Source organism: Micropterus dolomieu, linkage group LG15, assembly GCF_021292245.1.
Source record: "Micropterus dolomieu isolate WLL.071019.BEF.003 ecotype Adirondacks linkage group LG15, ASM2129224v1, whole genome shotgun sequence".
NCBI classification, from domain to species: Eukaryota; Metazoa; Chordata; class Actinopteri; order Centrarchiformes; family Centrarchidae; genus Micropterus; species Micropterus dolomieu.
Window position 1 is genome coordinate 11,516,466 of NC_060164.1, and position 20,521 is coordinate 11,536,986.

General features: G+C 40.5%; 1 protein-coding gene across 1 annotated transcript in view; it reads right to left on the bottom strand.

The window, feature by feature from the left end:
- LOC123984532 (collagen alpha-1(XIX) chain) overlaps positions 1-20,521 on the bottom strand; it is a 95,680-nt gene that overhangs the window by 53,655 nt on the left and 21,504 nt on the right. Inside the window, exons 10-12 of the mRNA XM_046071458.1 lie at positions 9,808-9,837; positions 9,670-9,696; positions 9,078-9,131 (exon numbers count right to left, since the gene is read on the bottom strand). Of these exons, the coding sequence (XP_045927414.1) occupies positions 9,078-9,131; positions 9,670-9,696; positions 9,808-9,837 (111 nt within the window). The remainder of the gene's footprint in view (positions 1-9,077; positions 9,132-9,669; positions 9,697-9,807; positions 9,838-20,521) is intronic.

Sequence of the window (20,521 nt, forward strand, 5' to 3'; positions counted from 1 at the left end):
GAGGAGCGGCCGGGGCAGGAAGAGAACGGCAAAGCCGACAGCTGCCTGGCAGGGGCTCAAATGCAGCTTAGCATTTTTCACCATTCTGACTGGCACACAATGCTCTCTTTAACTCCCAGCCATCTAAATATTCAGGGACGTATAAAGAGATGGCTGACACTGCAGCCGACTTAAGACACAGCTCAGCTGGCCAAGATTGCACCTATAGTCTTGTGGCTAAAGCTTTCCATGAAGGCTTTCCTCACAGAGTCTCAATCATAGATCCCATGTGACTAAATGTTGATTTGTACATGTGCCACTAGATGGCAAACTAGCTTCATCACAAATTTTGTACATGGCAGGGGCCAGAGCAATGAGGCGACTGTAAGCTCTCTATGAGACAGGATAGATGTCCTCAATGCATGAATGTATGATGTGTGTTGGGTAACATCCCTAATTAGGCAGTCTGGCAATTAGGCACTGAATACCGTAAAGGAGATTTTTCTGTAGAGGGCTTGCAACGATGAGAGAAGAAGGAAATAGATGAGAGCAAGAAGCTGTACGAGAGTGAGAGAGAGTGACAATAATTTTCATACAGCAATGTGCCTCTTTTCAACTGCCACACAATACAAAGGGACACAGGTGGCATTACAAGGGTACCTAGTCATAGAACATATCATTTCTTAAAATCACCATTACAGGGCTATTTCAGCAAACTTTGAAATCTCACTTTGCATGCTGCTCCCACAGCATGCAAACACTAGAGCCAAAGGCAAACACAGGAAATGCAGACAGTGGATGTCTATGGAAACTAAGCTAAGGCAGTCTCAAGGGAGCCTCAGAACAGCTTTTTACAACAGCCACGTCTCTACCACGTCTTCAGCGATGAGCTTTAAGAGCTCATTGACTTTAACAACTCTTAAGGAGAAGAGAGAGGGCTGATGATATTATCTGAATTTGCATTTTTATGTGGTGAAGATGATAAATCTATATAAAACTCCGAGCTCAATTCCCACCTATCAGCTGAATGTCTGTGCAGTGTTTCCTTGCAAGCTCGGTGCCTACTGCATTGGCTCCTCACTGGGCCGGTATTGCCTCTTGAATGTTCTCATCTCCTAATGCATGCTGTTATTAGTCTTGGCTCTTAGAAATTTCATAGTCTCATCTGGACTTTTGGCCATATTTTTCATCCGGAGCAGATTGCTCCCGTCCTATGTTTACAGATACAGAGTGTTTCATTAATGCATTATCCAACAAGTGAATAGGAGAGGCTGAAAATCTACTTTGAATAAACCCCTGGTTCATTTTACAAATCAAATATTTGAGGTCAGAGAGAATCCACTGTGCAAAGATCCACAGGGCGCTCACTCCGGGTACTGCAGCCCTCGGTGAGTCTTATGCTTCATATCACTCACCACACATAACAGATTACACTAAGGTCCCACACACTACCATCTGTATAATATCAGACCACTGTAAATGCGCTGCTCCCTGGCATGCCATTAAAGTGGACACAGATGAATGTATCTAAATTGGTTGCGGGCAGGATGAGAGTGTGAAGAATCAGAATATGGTTGGCAGGCTGTAACGGTGTGCTGTAAGTGATGCAGCCTCCCACTACCATGCTTTTGTGTTCTGCAGTGTTCAGGGATACATCTCCTCCCCGTCCAGTCTCCCTCCTCCTGCACTCTGTGTCTTCCTCCCTCCCCTTGGCCGAGGTAACGCCAGACACAGATAGACCTTACTCTGTGCATGCTTCAATCCAAGCATCCAGCATTTACATTCTCAGGATTTCTCAAACTCTCTGTCTCTTCCTTTAAGAGACCTAAAATGCCAGGAGACTGTCTTTGTATATTACTAGACTGTTTGGAGCCAGACAAATCCTGTTGTTTGGATGACTGAAGCCCATGACATGGACCACGATACCTGGAACAGTCACAGGGGCCAGTCACCTCCTGTGCACTGATATAACTCAATGAGTCGAGTGAATGCAGTTCAGCTGACCCTATCTGACACCTGACACTCCATTACGGTTGCTATGACCTGGCAGACATTGAAACAACATTTAAAAATGTTGGAGAGGTATTGGACACAGGCCACGGGGATGCCGGGCCCTGATGAATTCTGACACCGGTGCAGCAGGGACACGTCTAATGCTTGCAGTGTCCCTGCTGTGTGGTAGAGCTCTGTCTCCTCAGAAAGTCGCGAGGTTGTAGATGTGTGAATGAAGGCCATGCTCTGGCCAACTATAGCAAACCTATCTAATGCTCAGAGGATGTGTTGACCTACATTACCCCTTGTTGAACATCGGCTTTTTACACGTATACATACACACTCAAAATATAAAAGCCAGTGAACAATGTGCAATCAAAGCGGCCCTCTCAAAGTCTTGCCCCCTGTATTCGTCCCTGTAATTAATTGGCCAATTAATGTGTGTTTATTCTGGACACCCATGGATGTAGCCATACTGAGGCTCTCTGGGAAAGACGCGAGTCAGACAGATAAATCAAAGCTCTGTGCATCTGTCCTTGCATGTGCCAAATGCTTCCCTTGTCCCCTTCCTCTTTCCCAACTGGGCCCTAATGTGAGACCTTTTCACAGCCAATCAGGTCAAATCTTTGTTTCATCCTCCCTCCCAATGCACTTGACATTGACAAGATTAATTGCCTGGTGCACTGGGCAAACGGGCTACCTCCTGGTGTAATACAGGTGTCAAAGAGTGGCTCTCTGGATTTCCTCAATATGAATTTGGACAGCGAGAGAGAGGAATGACGTGTTCCATTTTGTTCAACAAAGGGTTAACGAATCCTCCCCTTGCTTGTAAAATCGCACTGGGTGTAAATCTTGCCATAAAATTTCAGCTGCGAGCCCTGCTGACCTGTAAATTCTTCTCTCCATGTTACTCTGCCATTGAGCTTCGACAGGTCGGGCCAAAACTGTAACTACATATGTACATCACACTACTGTATTTAAACACAGACCATAAATATGATCACCAACTGTGTCGCAATGGTTAAATATACTATTGCAGCTCTTTTGTATGTGCTATGTGTGGATATGTAGTAGCATATGATAAATAAGTTTAACAGGCATAAATATGAAAGTCTACATATGAGATATGCTGGATTTTACTCCAGTTTGTAATTGTTCTTAAATATTTTTTTTAAATGTACCACAAAATGACTGAAGATGTGCAAAATGTGTCAAGATGATACATTCCTGTTGGAAAAAGTAGTCTCAGTTAAATTAACAGAACATTTGCCTTTAGCCATGATTTATAATTTCTTTATCTTCACTGTAAATGTGAATATATTACAGTAAGATATCAAAGCATATTAAACAGATCAGTGGCATACCAGATCAAAACCGACTCAAGGCCGTTCAAAAAACAGCAAAACATCACACAAAGTCAACAAAAAATGTGAATCTTTACCATAGCTTTGTACAGAACTGGACAACAAAAGGCATGGCTTCAATCAAATAGCTGCTGTAATTTCATGCATTTACTCTATCACCCAAATCAGCGGCAGCCTCCCATGGAGAACTTCTGGCAGGAAGGCTGGTATTCTCACCAGGGACTCGTTACTTAATAATCTCGCCCTGCAGGTGCTCTGGTAGAGGTCAACAGTCTGTTACAGTTGCATCGCTGTTCATGTCTGCCTCCACCTATGGAGCAGGAAACCGCTGCCAAATGTTCCAGTCACCACAAACCGAACCATAACTCCTTCCCTATCACTGTCACTGCCTGCTTTGGTCTCTGCAGACACACAGACTGATCCAAATGAACCTGAGCCAAGTCCATCAGATATAATATGAATATTATATATACTGTGGTGGCCCAATTATCTCAAAACAACATTTGCTCGGCCCTGTAGAGGAGAGGCATCTAAATTCCAGTTACAGCATGCATTGGGCTTTCAGAGAGCGGCATTACTTTTTCAAACCAAATTAGGTTAAATGACAAAAGCTATTAAGTGTGCAACGAGGATACATAGATTTAGTTTTAAAGTAGATGAATGTTATTGTATCTAATCTGACACTAATGTTTTGACCTCGGTGTACCTGCCTTATGCCATCCAATGGAGAGTCGCAGAAAGATATTGGTGCCCTGTTAAAACGATTCCTTGCTCCATGGAAAAATTGCACACACACATACTTTCATATTTAAACATGGTCCAGTCAAGCACAAGCATCATGTGTCTTGTGCTGGGAGAAAACGACCAACACTTTGGTAAAAGAGAAAATAACATAAGTGCAAGATTGTATAGTTGTTCCCTGGTCTGGGAGAAAACATTTGACCTCTAGTTTAGCATTCGGTGGAAAGACAACCTTTGAGGCATATGTTAGCATGAGGGTGAAGAAGGGAAATATGGAGAAAATATGTCTGTTCCTTTTGTCAGGACTTATAGACAGCTGTCTCAGTCATTCAGCACAGGGCTTGAATGGAAAATGTAAACACCACTATCACTCCCAAAAGACAGCAATTACCTCCCTCTTCTTTGGAAATGTGGACCAGTCCAGTTGCCAAACACAGACAAGACAGATGATCTTTTCTACTGTTTTGACAGATTATATCCATGCCACTTTAAAGTGCCCAGGCAGCTGTTGTAGACGTTAGTTACATTGTTTAAAAGTTTTGACACAAGTGAAAACTGAAAGTGTGTCTGTGGTACAATTACTGACATGCATTGATCCGGGACTGTGCAATCACATGATCCGAAGTGCTGACAGCTGACGAGTGTGACAGTAGTTGAAGTTTTGAGATACGCAATCACAACTTAAATAAAATCTCTCCCATGTAACTGGAGGAGAGTTTACTGAGAAACTGTCTTCCCATCCACAACCAACAAGAGAACATAACACATTTACACCAATGTTGTTCCTTGTTTTCCTTCAACTTCCGGCATAAGGATCATATGTCTGAGAAGTCTCATAACTTTACTCATATATAATTGTATGAAAAGTACACATATATAAGGCTTCATGCTGCTGCTTGTCTAAGATAAATAGATAGATAATTCTTGATTTGTCAGACAATGTAAATAGTGAACACAATGGGTCTACTGTATTAGGCTGAGAGGGGAAGCTGATTCAGTGTAGAAGGAATAACCTATTAATAAAATCAAAGTCCTGCCATATCTTAGAGCTCCAGTCTGTAATGTTTCTCCAATAGCCATAAATAGTCTGGGTGGATTCTTTTATCTGTGGTTTTATGTTGAGAAAATGATTCCTACAAGATTAAAAGTCTCTCGTTTAATGTCTTTTTCCATCCACTAGGTCATCTTGTGTGACCTGGCTATCAACGGTCTCCAGGCCTTTTCACCTTCATTGCAACTTTTTTCCTCTCTTATCTCCATGACATATGAGGCAGGCATCTCATGTGGCACCATGTCATCCACCCACATCCCCAGCTGAGAGAGACACTAGAGACAACCTGAAGGGAGTCAATTGAGAATGTCACATCTTACCTGATGGTAAATTCTTTGTAGCATCAAAGATTACAAAGCTCTCTTCACCTCATGCACAATAAAAGACACCTGCATGCTTACTTCTGCAGATGCATCTGACCAGCTATCAATCCATATAACTTGCCAACTGTGCCAACTACTTGCTTCTCTAAGCAAAATAACTAAATAAAACAACCAACTAACTAGATTTAAATAAATAAAAGAATAAATCAGTAAGAGGATCTACACTGCATAATTCATTTGAAGAGAACACATCCGTAGACAGAGCAGTTGTACTGTTCTGCTTCCTCTAGGGCTTGCTGGAATTTCATCATCTCTGCACTAGTACAGCTACATGTAATAAGAACAAACACTGTGCAGCACATCTGTCAGATGTACATTTTCCAAAGCGGGACTCAAGGAGTCCCTGACACAGTAGAGGTCCTCAACTGATTAAAGGGGATTTCAAATGCTTTGCATTTGCATTATTTGCATTCTGCAAAATGTATCAAAGAAAATAGTGCATCATTTATCAATCTATGTGTAGAGAAAATCTATCTATTTATAATGATTTTAAAATGGCCCAAATGCATTTAATTAGAACAAATGCCAGTCCATTATGTATGACAACATCACACAGCTTCCATAGAAAAGTAAGGTAATCAACATGACATTTGTCAGTGACTTATATTTAGCAAGGACTTATTTTTCTATACAGGTACATTTATACAGCTAATAAAGCTTAATATGGTGGATTAAAACTCCAAGACCCACCTTGTAATGGGGGATTTCTTAAGGTGATTATTTATTAATCCACAGAAGCCTACTACTATAGAAGAGATGTTACCTATGTCTGCACTGAACCCACTCACAGCCCTTAGCCACCTACCAAAACAGAGAATGCTGGGAAGACTCGGCATGACATTAATAAACCAAGCTTGCCGCTGTGTTTCTGTATATTTTGGCATTAAGTAAGCAGTGTGTAGGTTTTCAGTATTATTTGAAGCATGCAAAATGATGTCATTTGGTACTTTTGCGACGCTTTCTGCCTCCAAATTCCACATCACGTTTGTATGCACACAACTTTATTATATAGTCCCTCATACTTGTAGATGGGTGTCAGGCAGACACTGCATGCTGTATGAGCACACCTAACTCCTGGCTTACAAATGACTACACTGAAAGCTGAACAATTCCAAGGTTGTTCCCTTCAGCCTGCATGTCTTTTGCCTCCTCGACCTGTGTGGGGCAGGGCCGGTCTACAATGACAACTCAAGGCTTAGCGCATTATTGCAGCGCCTGATGAAAATTTTAGCACACCACAGCGAGAGGGACACATCCTTTTTACTGGTGCTCCCAATCTTTTTTTTTTGATGTGCTGTACCATGCCACTGAATCCCAAAGTCCTACTCTTTGCCTGCCATTCTGTGTCAATGCCATCCATAATAGATAAAACCAAGCCATTCACATTACTATTAATGGCAATGTGTAATGTGGGGGCAATACATTGTCATAAATTCCTAGCCCCCTTACCTCTACCCTGACAAACTAGAACTAGCCATCCATCAAGTTAATAACATAAAATCAAGATTCTGTGAATGTTAGACATGGGGTCACAAGAGAGGTTGGTGACTGCCCTTGATATCATCTCTTGCATATGTTGCTTTAAGCTTCAGAGAAGGATCAGAGCAAATGGCATCATTCCTCTCCCCACTACAATGCCCTTCACATCTCCTTGAAGTAAATCTAAATAGCTTAGAGTGGTCATCTTTTCCTCAAGAATAAATTGAAGTAGACAGTGTGAAGGATGGCCTGGCTTGAATCTAAGGCCTTATGAAAGCTTTCCACTTCCGGCTATCGTATGAAGGTTGTAGAGTGGTCAGTCTATGTCAAGATGTTCTACATCATTTGTAAAGCAGCCATGGCTTTTAGTGAAACCAGTAAGTTGCAAGCATGGACAAGAGTTGCTAATTGGGTGAGAGTCTCTTGCTGTATCAGCTGGCCACTAGCGAGCCCCTGATAATGATACATGTCCACCTTCTTAAAATAGGCTGTCAAACTGCAGAAACACAGGTTGGTCAACAGCCTCGAGGAAACATGTGACTCCTCGAGCTAAGAATAAGCAGAAACCTTAGCACATTAACAGTCAGCCAGTCATCAAAGACAGAGTATTAATAGATCAGAACTGTGTCTTCAGCAACAACAACAGCAGAAATGACCAGTTCAAAGCCCTATGGCGGTTTTACCTACAAAATCTTCAAAGAAATGACAACTGCAAGAAATATTACGGGTATATAGGAAACCAAGAACCCACAACATCAAACGCAGAGTGACTTTCTATTTCCTCAAAACCAATTATGATTGAAAGATCCATCATCAAACTGTATTCCAGAAGAAAGGTGCACAGCATAATTGATTTCTCTGACACGCCGTCCCTCTTTAAGTCGGGTTAGGTATAAAATAACACCTAACTAATGAGGTAGAGAGACAACAGCATCAAAAAAGCATCTGCACCAGCCTCTGAGCTCACTTTTGTTGACCGCGAATACTTTAGCTGAAAATAGAGTCGGTTACTTCATGCATTGTGGGAAATGATCCATTGAGAAATACAACCGATGATAGGTCATAAATTGTTAATGTTATTGGAACAAGTTTTGAGTTTGAATGTATTCACACACAGAACGGTGGAATTCTTGAGATACTTGTGTCCAGATGTCAGGAGCATTGTGCATCATCTTGGCTCTTGCTTAATCTGAAAAGAACATTTGCCTGACCTACTTATGGGTGCTCTACAGCTCAACCTGCTATATATTTTATATTTTGCTGCAGAGGAACCAAATGTTTTCCTGCTGTTTTATGACCATTCTCTGTCTGACAAACAGGCATACTCAAGTCGTCAGAACAGCCTATTTTTGATCACGGTGTCACAGGCAAAGGTATTCACACCAAGACAATTAAAAAGGACACTCTCTCCACCTGTTCTTGAAGACTGCCGTTCAGCTGTGATGTCAAGGAACAATAACATTCTTGCTGTGTGGCAATCTTCAGCTAATGCCAGAACACCACACATGGATTGAAAGTACTTAACCTCTGAATAATGGCATTTGTTCCCACAAAAACGGTGAGTTTTTATTTTACAAAGCTTTGAAAAGCAGTCGTCCTGAATTAACAATGTTGCAGTACCATAAACGCATACTTCTGATTTAGACATTACATTACTGACACATGTATTCCTAACCACAGTTATTACAATCAGAGGTGGCAAATAAATAAATGTGGTGTAATGTTTCACTTGATCCAGTCATGGACATTGTCTAAATCCTAAATCAAGCTGGCCTCTTAGGAAACTGAATACAGTCCACCACATTCACCCAGTGAGACTTAACCATGTGTGCTGCCAGTCATACTGTGAGTGTGTGTGACCCCTTGACCATGAAGCCCATTCATTAATTGTCATACAACAAGCCCACGCCTCCCCTTCTCTCTTTGCAGGCCCGGCGCAGTCCCTTTGCAACAGATCGTCTTCGCCTACCCCAAAAAAACAACAACAGCCACTCAGCTGCTGTTTGGCCTTTCCCCAGACCAGGTCCTCTCAGTCAATACACCCACTAGCCAGGCCACACAACTGGTGGACTGCTTCTGTTTACTCACCCTTTTGCCCTCTTTGCCTGGTTCCCCTGGCTGACCTGGCACCCCAGCCATTCCCTGGGGAAAGGACATGTATCATATAGTGAATTGGGTGCTACATTCGTTTGGCATTGCAGGGAGAGATTATGGCTTGCTTCTTGTAAAGACTGATGCAGACAGATGTTTGTGCCACATGTTCTCATGGAACCAGTGGATAACTAGCGGGCTTATTTGCAGTGATAGCAAAGACAGCATTAGCTTGGTTAAAATTGCATGAATAGATAGAAGTGAGCACGTTCAGCTATAGTTTCCATTCTTAATCATGAACAGTTTCTAGGTGTCGCCTCCACAACCCCCTAATAGGCAATTTGCAGCCTCGGTTGATCAGAGCTTCATCCCTTTATTCTACACAGAATCTCCGTAAGGAACTATTAGCAAGTTAATCAAGTAATATGCTGTGTCATGATTTTGTTTTGAAGTTCTTGTGCAAGGATATGCTTATGGGTCTTCAATAATCGCTTGTTGATCCTAGTAGTTGTGCTTGATTGCCTGAGTATATATGTGCACTTTATCCAACAAGAAAAACTCTACTTAAATGTGGTGATTTATTTGTTACCTTGTCTCCTTTGTCACCGCGAGGGCCCTGAATGTGGCAAATAAAGATTTATGTTTACAAGAAAACAAAAGCACAAACTGAAGAATACAGAATGCTGAGATATTTTCAGAGAAAACAATATTAAATTAATACAAGTACCTGATCTCCTTTGAGACATTCTTTGTCGGCCTAGGAAATAAACAAAAACAAAAACAGTCTGTCAATATGAAAACACAAATCACATGATTCATATATGACATAACGATACATGTTTGCCAGTTATGGGCAAGCGACACAATTGGCAATGAGGTAATTATCCTTGGCCGTAATGACCCGAAGAGAAGAGTTAGGGCATGACTATTACAACTCCCCAGTAACCCTGCTGGCCACTGTCAGGAAAGGGCAGACGTATATGCAGGCGTCTATCCACCAGGCCACAGAACGGACACAAGGCCACATACATCATCTCAGTTTTCAAATACAAGCCAAATAATTGGTGTCCTCTTTCAATTGGCATCCAAAAGTCAAACACTGTTGACTTTTCTTGGAACAGCTGCAGAAATGGACATTCACTCACAACATATGTCTTCCACATTACAGTTTTTCTCACTCACTTTGGTACATTTCTCAAATCATCCCTAACATTTGCAAAACAGTAAATGCATTTCTCCAAAAATATCGAACAAACAGCACAACACAGCAGATTACCTGCAAAAGCCCATAACTTGCTCAAAATCATCGGTCTCTCAAAAGCAAAATCTCTCAAAAGTACATGTCATTGAAAATGTCAGTGCCATCAAAATGACAAGTCCTTGTGTCATTGTTTACGAACAAGATAGTCAAAATGTTTAGCCATGTTATCAATATAACAGTGTACTCTGTAAGAGTTTTCTAATGTAAACTATGGCTAAGGTTTTGATGACAATATGTCAATATGTCATCTCACTTTATTATATGTTATACATTGCAAGAGACTGGACAGGATTCACAGTTAAATTTTTACTGTCCGTACTATAATTTGTTGACGGACCATGTCATTGTGATACAGAAAAGAAAAATGAAGGACTGTTTTACAGCACGGCATTGCACAACTGAAGAAATTATAAAATTATAAATGTAAGCATGTGAAACACTCCTTAGGTTGATGTGGATATCTTCATCAATTATAGACATGTATCAAAAATATGATTGACAGATATAGACAATCTCTCTCTGTCTCTCTCTCTCTCCCTCTCTCTCTCTATATAATCGCACAAACACATATAAGTATATAAATTACATCTACTGTTGTATATTATATAGACTGCACTATTAACTGCTCACTGTGTATTGTTACTGTTCACAGCGTATGGTATTCTGTGTATCGGGTGAATGGTCTGAGGGCTGTGTTGCAACTGTTATTGTATGTTGTGATTTGTTGTTGTCTACTCTTATTTTGTCTATGCACCATAGTCTGTACCAAAGAACATTTTGTTCAGCTGTATACTTGAATGCGAAGAATGACAATAAAGTGTGACTTTATTTAACTTTGATTTTGACAACTTGCTCAGCCATTTTGCATGTAGTGACATAAGCAACGAACTATTGCCTAGATGTTTTGGGGGTTAAGACTGTTCAACAGAGAACTGGTATAATGCATTGTGATCAGCAACCAATCGATAATGTAGGAAACAGCAGACAATTGTACATAATCATTTGCATCAATGTGTCAAAGCATTTGCAATTTGTTCAAAACAATGAGAAATTGCTTTTATGATGTGCACAAGTGACGAGATGATGTGGGGGATGAACACGCAGTTTTGAGAACTTCAGATCTGAGAAATGTACTAAAGCAACTGAGAAAAACTGTAATAAGAAGCCTGATGCGAAGAACAAACAACAAAAGAAAAAAAAACAATTTAACAAGGAGGCTGACAACCGTAATATATCTGCAGCTATATCTATAAAGAAGACTGACAGCTCTGACCTGTGACACCCTAAATAAAACATGCCTCAGTCTCCCTGCAGTGATTTTGCTAATAAATAAATAATTCATGTACAACTGCACATGTTTCGTTGGCGTGTGAGCACAGAGTTTTGACCTTGAGTACAAAACAATACAATGCAAATCCACTCCCGACAAGTCGACACTACTTTAATAACTTCCTCCCAACATCTTCTGCCAACCAATTTACTGGCATGATGTGAAGTAGTTTGGTAAAACCATGTTTGCTAGTCAGGGAAAGATTGTTATTTTGCTTGTCCTTATAAATGTAAAATTAACATCAGAGAATAGCTAATGGAAGGCGGCAGTGTTCCGTGGGTATCGTAGGCACTTTGGTGACATAAAAGGGACAAGCCAGAAGCAGCGGGACACAGTTTTTGTATCACTCCAGTGCTGATTAAAACTGGCAGGCTGATCCCCTCATGATGTGTACATAATTAGCTAACCACCCGCAGTATGCCTTTAATATCCAGTAGCCGTCAACTCTCCGGCTACAATGCGTTGAGATTATGCGTGTTTGCATCTGTGCTCACACATTGACTCTATGTGTTGATAGGTGACTATGCAAGAATCTGCAAGTACATATATCTGCTGTCTGCTAACATAATGTACCTTCAGTTTGCATGTGTGCACTGGAACCAGTACATTCCTGGGTTATGTTGTCTGTCCTCTGGATTTTCCAGGACCCCGGAAAAAAACCCCACTAGTACCAGCAGTCCAATTATAAGATCAAAATAAATAAAGCGTGGTGTAGTTCTTCCCGGGTGTCAGTAAATAAAAAGTCTTTAGGGACAGCCACCAAACCGATAAGTGCTTGGCTCACCCATGTAGGATACAGCCAGCGACTACCTGTCAACATCCATCCCCACCGCGAGACTTGGAGCTCCATTCTTCTCTGCCTGGCTGCTCATCCCTGTCCTTTTTGGCCCATGTGAGGATGCCCACTGAGCCCCGTCAATCTGCTCCTTGTTTGACCCATTCCCAGACGATGGTAATGTGACACAGAGACTGCTCACCTGAGTGCCTCACTTTCCATCTCTGTGGGTTAGATGCTTCAACACTGTGTGCAGCGCCTGGTCAGCCAAAAGGCTGTGATATTTATAATGCTCAGACCAGCCATTTCAGTTCACACACGTGTGAGCACATTTCTGGCTCTTTTAAATGTCCTTATATATCCAGCTAGCATAATGATGATGTAAATTAACTTACAGGCAGCCCTGCAGCTCCAGGCAGTCCCACATTGCCCTGTGAAGGAAGATAATAATTAGTGAAAACTTCTAAAACTACAGTCAATAACATCTCTAACTGGAAATGGCCAAGGCTAAATCAATACAGTATACAGTATTTTTGACTTTTAAACATCTAGTCTAAAGGCCAGACATCATGTTTGTGATAAAAACTGAAGGTCAGGTAAAAAAAAAGATTTATTATGCATAGCAGTAATATTTTAACATATGCACTATAGAATGCTGTTAAATAGTATTTACAGTATGTCTTTAAATTAAGCCTGTCTGATGACTTTCACACTGTCAGACAACTGGCAGGTGGGCTGGTGCTATGACAGGCCTTAAAATAAACACAGCCGTACTATATCATGTAAAAGCTTTGCAGTATTAACAATGGACAGGTATGATAACATTGTTTGGTGACTGTGACATACAGGCAGTCATGAAAAGTCATATAAGGAAAGAAGTAGATGTCTTTTGACGCCAGCCTAACCCAATGTAAGCAATGATCTCACATGCTTTTTACGTCCTCTCTTGTTTTTTGTCTTTTCAGATAAAACTCATGTCTCACTGTCCAATATTTCTGCAGGTCTCTAGCCCTTCCCTCCCCCAATCTCAACAGTACTTTACAGCTGAGAATCAGTGGACTTTACAACTGGAAAACCCTTTTATCAGATGTGGATGAAAGAGGGAAAAAAGGTGCATGTAGTTCATATCCATTTTGTTGTCTAAATGAATGTCACAGCTAAAATATGCCTGCTATGGGATATTCAGGGGACTCATTACTTTATGCTTCCAAATCTGCCTCCCTCTGTCAGTTTCAATACAAACAAACGTTTTCTCCACCCCCACCCTCCCATCCGGAAAATAGGATAAAATACACTGTGATTCTCTGTTGTCTTCACGGAAACACACAGACCTCATTATAACTTCAAGGCTGGCAGACAGAGCATTGCACCTACAATTATGTGGTGAGTTCTTCCAAAAGACAACAACAACAAAAAAAAGCCCCTATACGGGAGGAAAAATAAAAGAGCGGGAGATATGGCAACTAATTACAGGAAAAACATTTCATCTCATACATGGAAAATAATCCCACTGTGGGATGAAAAGAAAAGAAAACTTTAAAAAGACCAATATTTTCTGCATTGCAACAAGAGTTAATCTAATTCATGTCAGTGATGTCAGTGAACAGACTATAAAAGGGGATGCAGATAAGAACAAGGTTTTGCACCAAACTCCTCTGCAGCATTTAAATCCTAGGCTTATGAAATCAGTCAGAGCCTAGTGTACAAGACATAACTGCATAACTGTTGGATTGCTAATATTTGAGACCAAATGAAATGTCAAATACATTCTAAGTCAAGAGTCCCCAAACGAGAAGGCAATAGTATGCAATGCACATTTTCACTGTAGGCTTTAGTCCCATAAAAAAAACTGTTTAGAGAGGGCATGATAAGAGGATTTTGTTGGGTATGTCCATTACAAACAGCTATCCCTATGAATATACAAATATTCTGCAAATATCAAGAGTGGAACATTTTCTCTCAGCCAGGATAAAAGCTACTCTATATGACCATCAATAAGGTCTTTCTAAGTTATGATAGCAATAACAGTATTCTTTAGCTGGCCATGTTTGGAGTAGCAATCACAACAGCACTTCAAACAGATGGGCAAACACATTATTGAGACTGGGATTACAGCTCATGAAAGTCAAGCAGATTCCCTGAAGTATCTATTTTCATTTAAAAAAGAAAAAAAAAGAAAACAATTGCAGTGATAATTTTGTCCAGGCCAGTATGTATGGCAGACTCACTCACTTTGTTTCCTTTGGGACCAACTGGACCAACTGGCCCTGGGTCTCCTTTCAGACCCTGAGAACAGAAATATACGATATATTGCAGTATATTTCTTTTCAGTGATGAAGACAGATTAAAACATGTGTTACTGTATGTCAGTATGTTGACACTCAGTCGACAAGTATCTCATGCAGGTGTGAGCTTCTCATGCCTGTCACAACCAGTCAATGAGAGAAAGTGCAGATAATGTCAATCATTAGACACAGCACGTACCAAAATGTGGCTGAGAGATTTACAATCAGCTGGATACACAGTGTCTACCCCCAAACCCCTTCTCTGTTTTCCCTCGGTGCACTTAGATTTAGCAAGGACTGACTGTCATTGCTTTTACACCTTGAAGCCGAAGACCTAGGGGTGGGATTGAACTACGTAAGCTTGGGGCAAAGTCGAGCACAGTGGTGAAATGTGAAAGAAGAAGGACAGCCGAGATAAAGAGTGATAGCTGATGAATGAGGCTTGACACATATTGACAGGCTAAATTTGCAGCAAGCCTTGTTAGGTGTGACACATTTGGGCCAGTAGCAGCAACTCTTTGAAATAGGTTAGGGAGGGGGAACAGGAAAGATGGGGAGTGTGAACGGTCTGTAAAATGACTCAGAAATACAATAATTTGTCATGGTTAAATTTAGAGTTAGAAAGGCTATTAATAGTGAATTATATATCTGCAGAAGATGATTACCTACCTTTATCACATTAAGTCTGGCTCCACCAGAGACGTGACTAATTCATTGCATATTCCCTGCAAGCCTCATACTTAACACTACCATTCAGAAAACAGAGTATATACTGGTGGTAAATAATTTCCCCTATGGTAACGCCAGCTAATGTAGCTTGTCTATAAGTTGCACTTACAGTGACATGATTTTATCAGATTATATCACTTTATGTGGCCCCTCAGCCCACGCACACTGTCTCATAGCTGTACGTGAGGGCCCAATTCTTTATTTAAATCGACAGCCTAACCACTTTACTGGGGCAATGTGACACAAGGGGATCCAGAAGCAGCTATTACCACAGCTGTGGCAGAAACGAGGGAGCATCAGAGTACAAGGCTCCTCGAGGACGTAAACAACTTCAGGTTCTGTCGATTACGGAAGTGTATTTGATTAATCTTGTAAGAAATTTGGCACCATTTTCGTAATGAGGACATTTTGTCTCATTGTAATATAAACAGGTCTTCTTGTTGGGATCCTTCACAGTCATTATGTGTTTTTTTAGACCACTATGCTGACATTTGCTTCCATTCACAGCTTTGTGTTTGTGAGTTAAGGGCAAATTTAAACAAATTTCTAAACCCACATTACAGCACACTAATGTCACACTGAAAAAATCGTTTAACTCTGAATTTAATCACACATCACTTTGCAGCCCTCTAATACAAAGTCATGAGAACCTTATATGAAAACACAGTATCTATCTATGCCATATACTGTATATTTAAATATAATATATATAGTTGCATGTTTTATGACATGCTTTCTAATTTGTTTCACTCCATTAATATTGTGTTGTTGCTGTGGCAACAGGCAGCACATGTAGATGCAGCAGCCGGTAGCTCCTTCAAACTTCGCTACACTTTGTTTTTCATCTGTTTTTTTCCGGCTTTATTGCCGAAACACATATTACTTATGACAGGCTGCTGAAAAGGAAGACAGGGTTTTTGGATTAAAGAGGAGTGGACCACGATCCACCAGCCAGATCAAGCGAACCAGGCACCACGGCGGGTGTGGTGATTGCTCAGAGGAGAAGAACGAGAGCCGGGATAGGTGCCATGTTGGTCCAGCGTTGACTTTAAGCAGCTACTAAAGGTCCAGTCTGGACAAAATGGGACACAGGTTGGCCAATCAACGGAGATCAGAGACTATCATGACTCGTGCCCACATCTTTACAGAGATCTGCCCCATCAACAACCCTGGATCAAGCACTCGGCCGGCGGGCGGACCGTGTTCCGAGCTGTCAGCACAAAACTCAGCCAAAAGGTGTAACTTACATAATGATGCTTGGTGCTCAAACACAGTCACGATGGAATCTGTTTCCTAAATGTCAGACTTCGGTGTGAAGATGAAACCATATTATCATCTTGTTGCTGCTGTTTACATTCACCCCAGACGCAAATTCAAAAAATGCACTGCAGAAGGTTCTGTGTGTCCACGTGTCTGTATATAGCCTTTGTATATAAATAACATTACATTTATCTGACACTTTAATCTAAAGCGACTTACAATTGCTATACATGTCAGAGGTCGCACGCCTCTGGAGCAACTAGGGGTTAAGTGTCTTGCTCAGGGACACAATGGTGGATGGATCACAGTGGGGGATTGAACCTAGGTCTCTCACACCAAAGGCATAGTCTCACCCATTGCACCGTCACCACCACATAATACCACCAATAACAGTATATAGCCTATTGTTTTATTTTAATTAATTTAGTTACCATATTTTAATAAAAATTTAATTATCTGTTACCTTGAAGGGACTACAAAGGTGTGCTGTATCATGACAACGAAACAACCTTATAGCTTGTACCTTGTGTTATTTGAATTCATATGTTTGTAATTTATCTAAAATGGGGCTAGAGACACGGGAGGTTATGATTTTAATAAATTACCTGAACTTAAGTGTGCTGCAAAAAGCTAAACACTGGTTTTAAATCCTAAAACAACATGTTCTGTCTAGGACTGTCATATATAAATGAGAATTACTAAATATTACTATTACTATATAGGGTTTTGTTATAAGTCATAAATATTTAAGGTAATGTTTTACATCACTTTGCAAAATGAACCATACCCCAGCATCCTCTCCTGCAGACTACAGACACAAGACAATATGTTTACAGAAGAGTTGACAGGGAACTGCTATTATTCAAACTGAATAATGCAACTGGAATTGTGCAAGGTGGGGAGTTATTTTTCCCATGGCGCATGTTCATATCAGAAACCAAATTCAGGTCAGTCAGAAGCTCAGTCAATCAAAAAGTCACTCTCTCACCATATATTGTGCATTGTGCACCTTGTTTTACACTCCAGCTAAGCTTTGCAACTGTTGTGGCTAATCTGTGTGCCACAAAAAATTTTTTCTGCTGGTAAATATTTTAATTACAGCTGTCAACAAAGCAGTTTTAGATAAAAGATTTGGAATTTATCAAGTTTGCACTCTCTCAACTGACTCACTTTCCCATGTGTGCTTGTGGTTGTTAATTTAGTAAGTAGTAGTGACAAAAAATACTTTGGCTGAGAAAAAGTATTCCAAAAAGGTTTTTTTGATAAAAAAAAAAAAAACTTGGCTGTGGCGACTATTCAGATAATTCAGGACTGCAGTATTAAGTAACAGGAACTGTGGAACTGCATCTGGACTTGTCTGTAGTAATGTACATAATAACAACCAGTGCTAAAACTGAGCCCTTACTGGTTTTGGCTGAGGTTCTTGGCAGTCTTGCAAATTTTGAATTAAGGCATGTCAGGCCCACACAAAATGAAAATATACAATTAACCAGTTTTAGCTTTAATTGTCTCATTTTCCTACAGCCATTACTGTACACAAAGCTTTCTGAATTAATTTAGAGTTGGTGTTTGAATATGTTCTTTATATTTATGTATATGGGGAAACAATTACTGTTTTACTACTATGCTGTTTTAATCAACTTGCAATTATTTGTCCTCAAATAACTGAAAAGAGTTTCAGTTTATTCAACTTTCCCTTTCAGATGAGCAGAAATGTAAGATAATAAACAAATGCTGTATTTAATCAAACTGATCTATGGCAAGGTTTGTCCCAAAGCTGTGGGCAAAAATCTAGTTTCTTTTTGTTAAAACTTACTTGTTGTCACTGCTGCAGAAAAAAAAAAACCCAACTGAATTGTGCAGTCAACTGTTACCTGCCGATTTTATACACTTGTCACTGTGTAAAGTTGTGCCAGAACACTCTCTCAGCCTGTTTCACTCCCTTTTCCAAGCCTCCACCCACAGAGACTTTTACAACATTCATTCTAATGTTGTTCAAGTGAAATTAAGTGTTAGTGTTATAATACAGACAGTTTTTTATCAGTTAAAAACATTGCAAAACTAAATGTCAGTTGCAGTAGAAATAAGAGTAGAAAGGGAAAAGCATAATAGTGTGAAATGCCACTATGCCGCTGAAAACAATGACATACTACTTACCTATGAAAGACTACATACAATGCATTGAGACTAGCATCCATGTATCCGCACATGCAATAGTTGCAAAGAATTCCTGGGAACCCATTTCTGTTCTGTCAAAAAACAAAAAGAAATACACTAGGCAATACTTTTTATATGCCAAAGGATAAAATAATCTTGGATAAAAAGAAAGGATTCATTGAAACCTACATGGCTACATGTAGATTTTAGCAAAGCAATAACTGAGATGTTTATCTAAACTACAGGGTTTTAAATAGTCTTAACTGACCAACAAGTAAATATTAAATTATGATGTATATTGATAATTGTCAAAAAGATCCCATCTCTCAGTAGAAAACATATAGTGACCCCTTAAGGGCAAAAGTGAACTTTTTTCTTTTTATTATTATTCTTCTTTCCACACCATAGCCTTGTTAAGATGCTGCCCTTCGGCCTAATGGACTCAGTCGTGAGCCCACAGGCCCAATTCAGGTGCCCAGTGACATGGAGGGAGATGTAGACTAGAGGGCCTGGATATATTGTTAGCTTTTGTTGCAAGCTGAGGGCTTTGTTGCACTTACAGGGAAGGATGAAGGAGGGAGAAGGGGCTGGGAATAGGCTGGTGCTGACTGTGTGGTTGTCGTTCCTGCAGCACGAGGTCAGAACACTGTGGGGAGCTGTGTACACTTGCCTGCTAATTACACACACCACTGTGTCTCGTCACTCCTGTAGCGGTGGGGCCATAAGACAATCTGGCAACTCCCCAGCGCAAGACAACTAAAGCAAGCAAATAAACAGAGCCAGAGAAGCAGGGATGAACGGAGGCAATCTAATTAAGTTTACTTATACCTTTTACCAACCAGAGCAGCTGCAGGTCAGTGCCCTTGTCTGACAAGAGGTAGACTGATTGCAAGTTTTAGTTACTGTGCACAGTCACAAACTGGGTTTGGCCTATTGAGGAGAGGCTAAATTAAAATTGTAGATGTATTAAGTATTCAGAACATTCTGGTGGGGAAATGTTGTAATACTGAATGACAGGCCTTTAAAGTTCTGTGGAACAGGATCTCTAAGTAACATAGATATCTTGAGTGCCGGCCTACAAATGCCAGGGAGGTTACAGCAGGAAATGCCTTTTGTGACTTTCCATTTGCTCAGCGATACGCCACCACATACGGTGAGGTATAAGACTAATTACAATCACTGTCAGAAAAGATAGCTTATTCATATGTCTATTACACTCTATGAATAAATATAGTTAACTGAGGCAAACTAAACAAAGGGCTATCGTGTGAGGACATCAGAGTACACTGACAGAGATCTTCTACTGCAGGGGAGATCACTTTCCATCAGTGTTGCTTGACACCTTTTTCTGACACTTCAGTCTTTAACTGAACACCATGTATCCACAAATGTAACTTGGATAACACGGTGGGCACTCCTTCGGTCCCATAGGACGTGTATCTGCAAAATGATCCTAGATCACATGCTCATACATGGAATTCTAGCTTCTCAGGTGTCTACTCAGGCCTTAAATAACAAACTAGTTTTAAAAATGGAATATGAGCTAATTGCAGTAAAGGGACAGGTCAGGTAATAGAGCTGTAGTCACAGAAGATAGGTTAACTGAAATCACCAATGAAGTTTATTCGTGCAATGTAAAAGTTT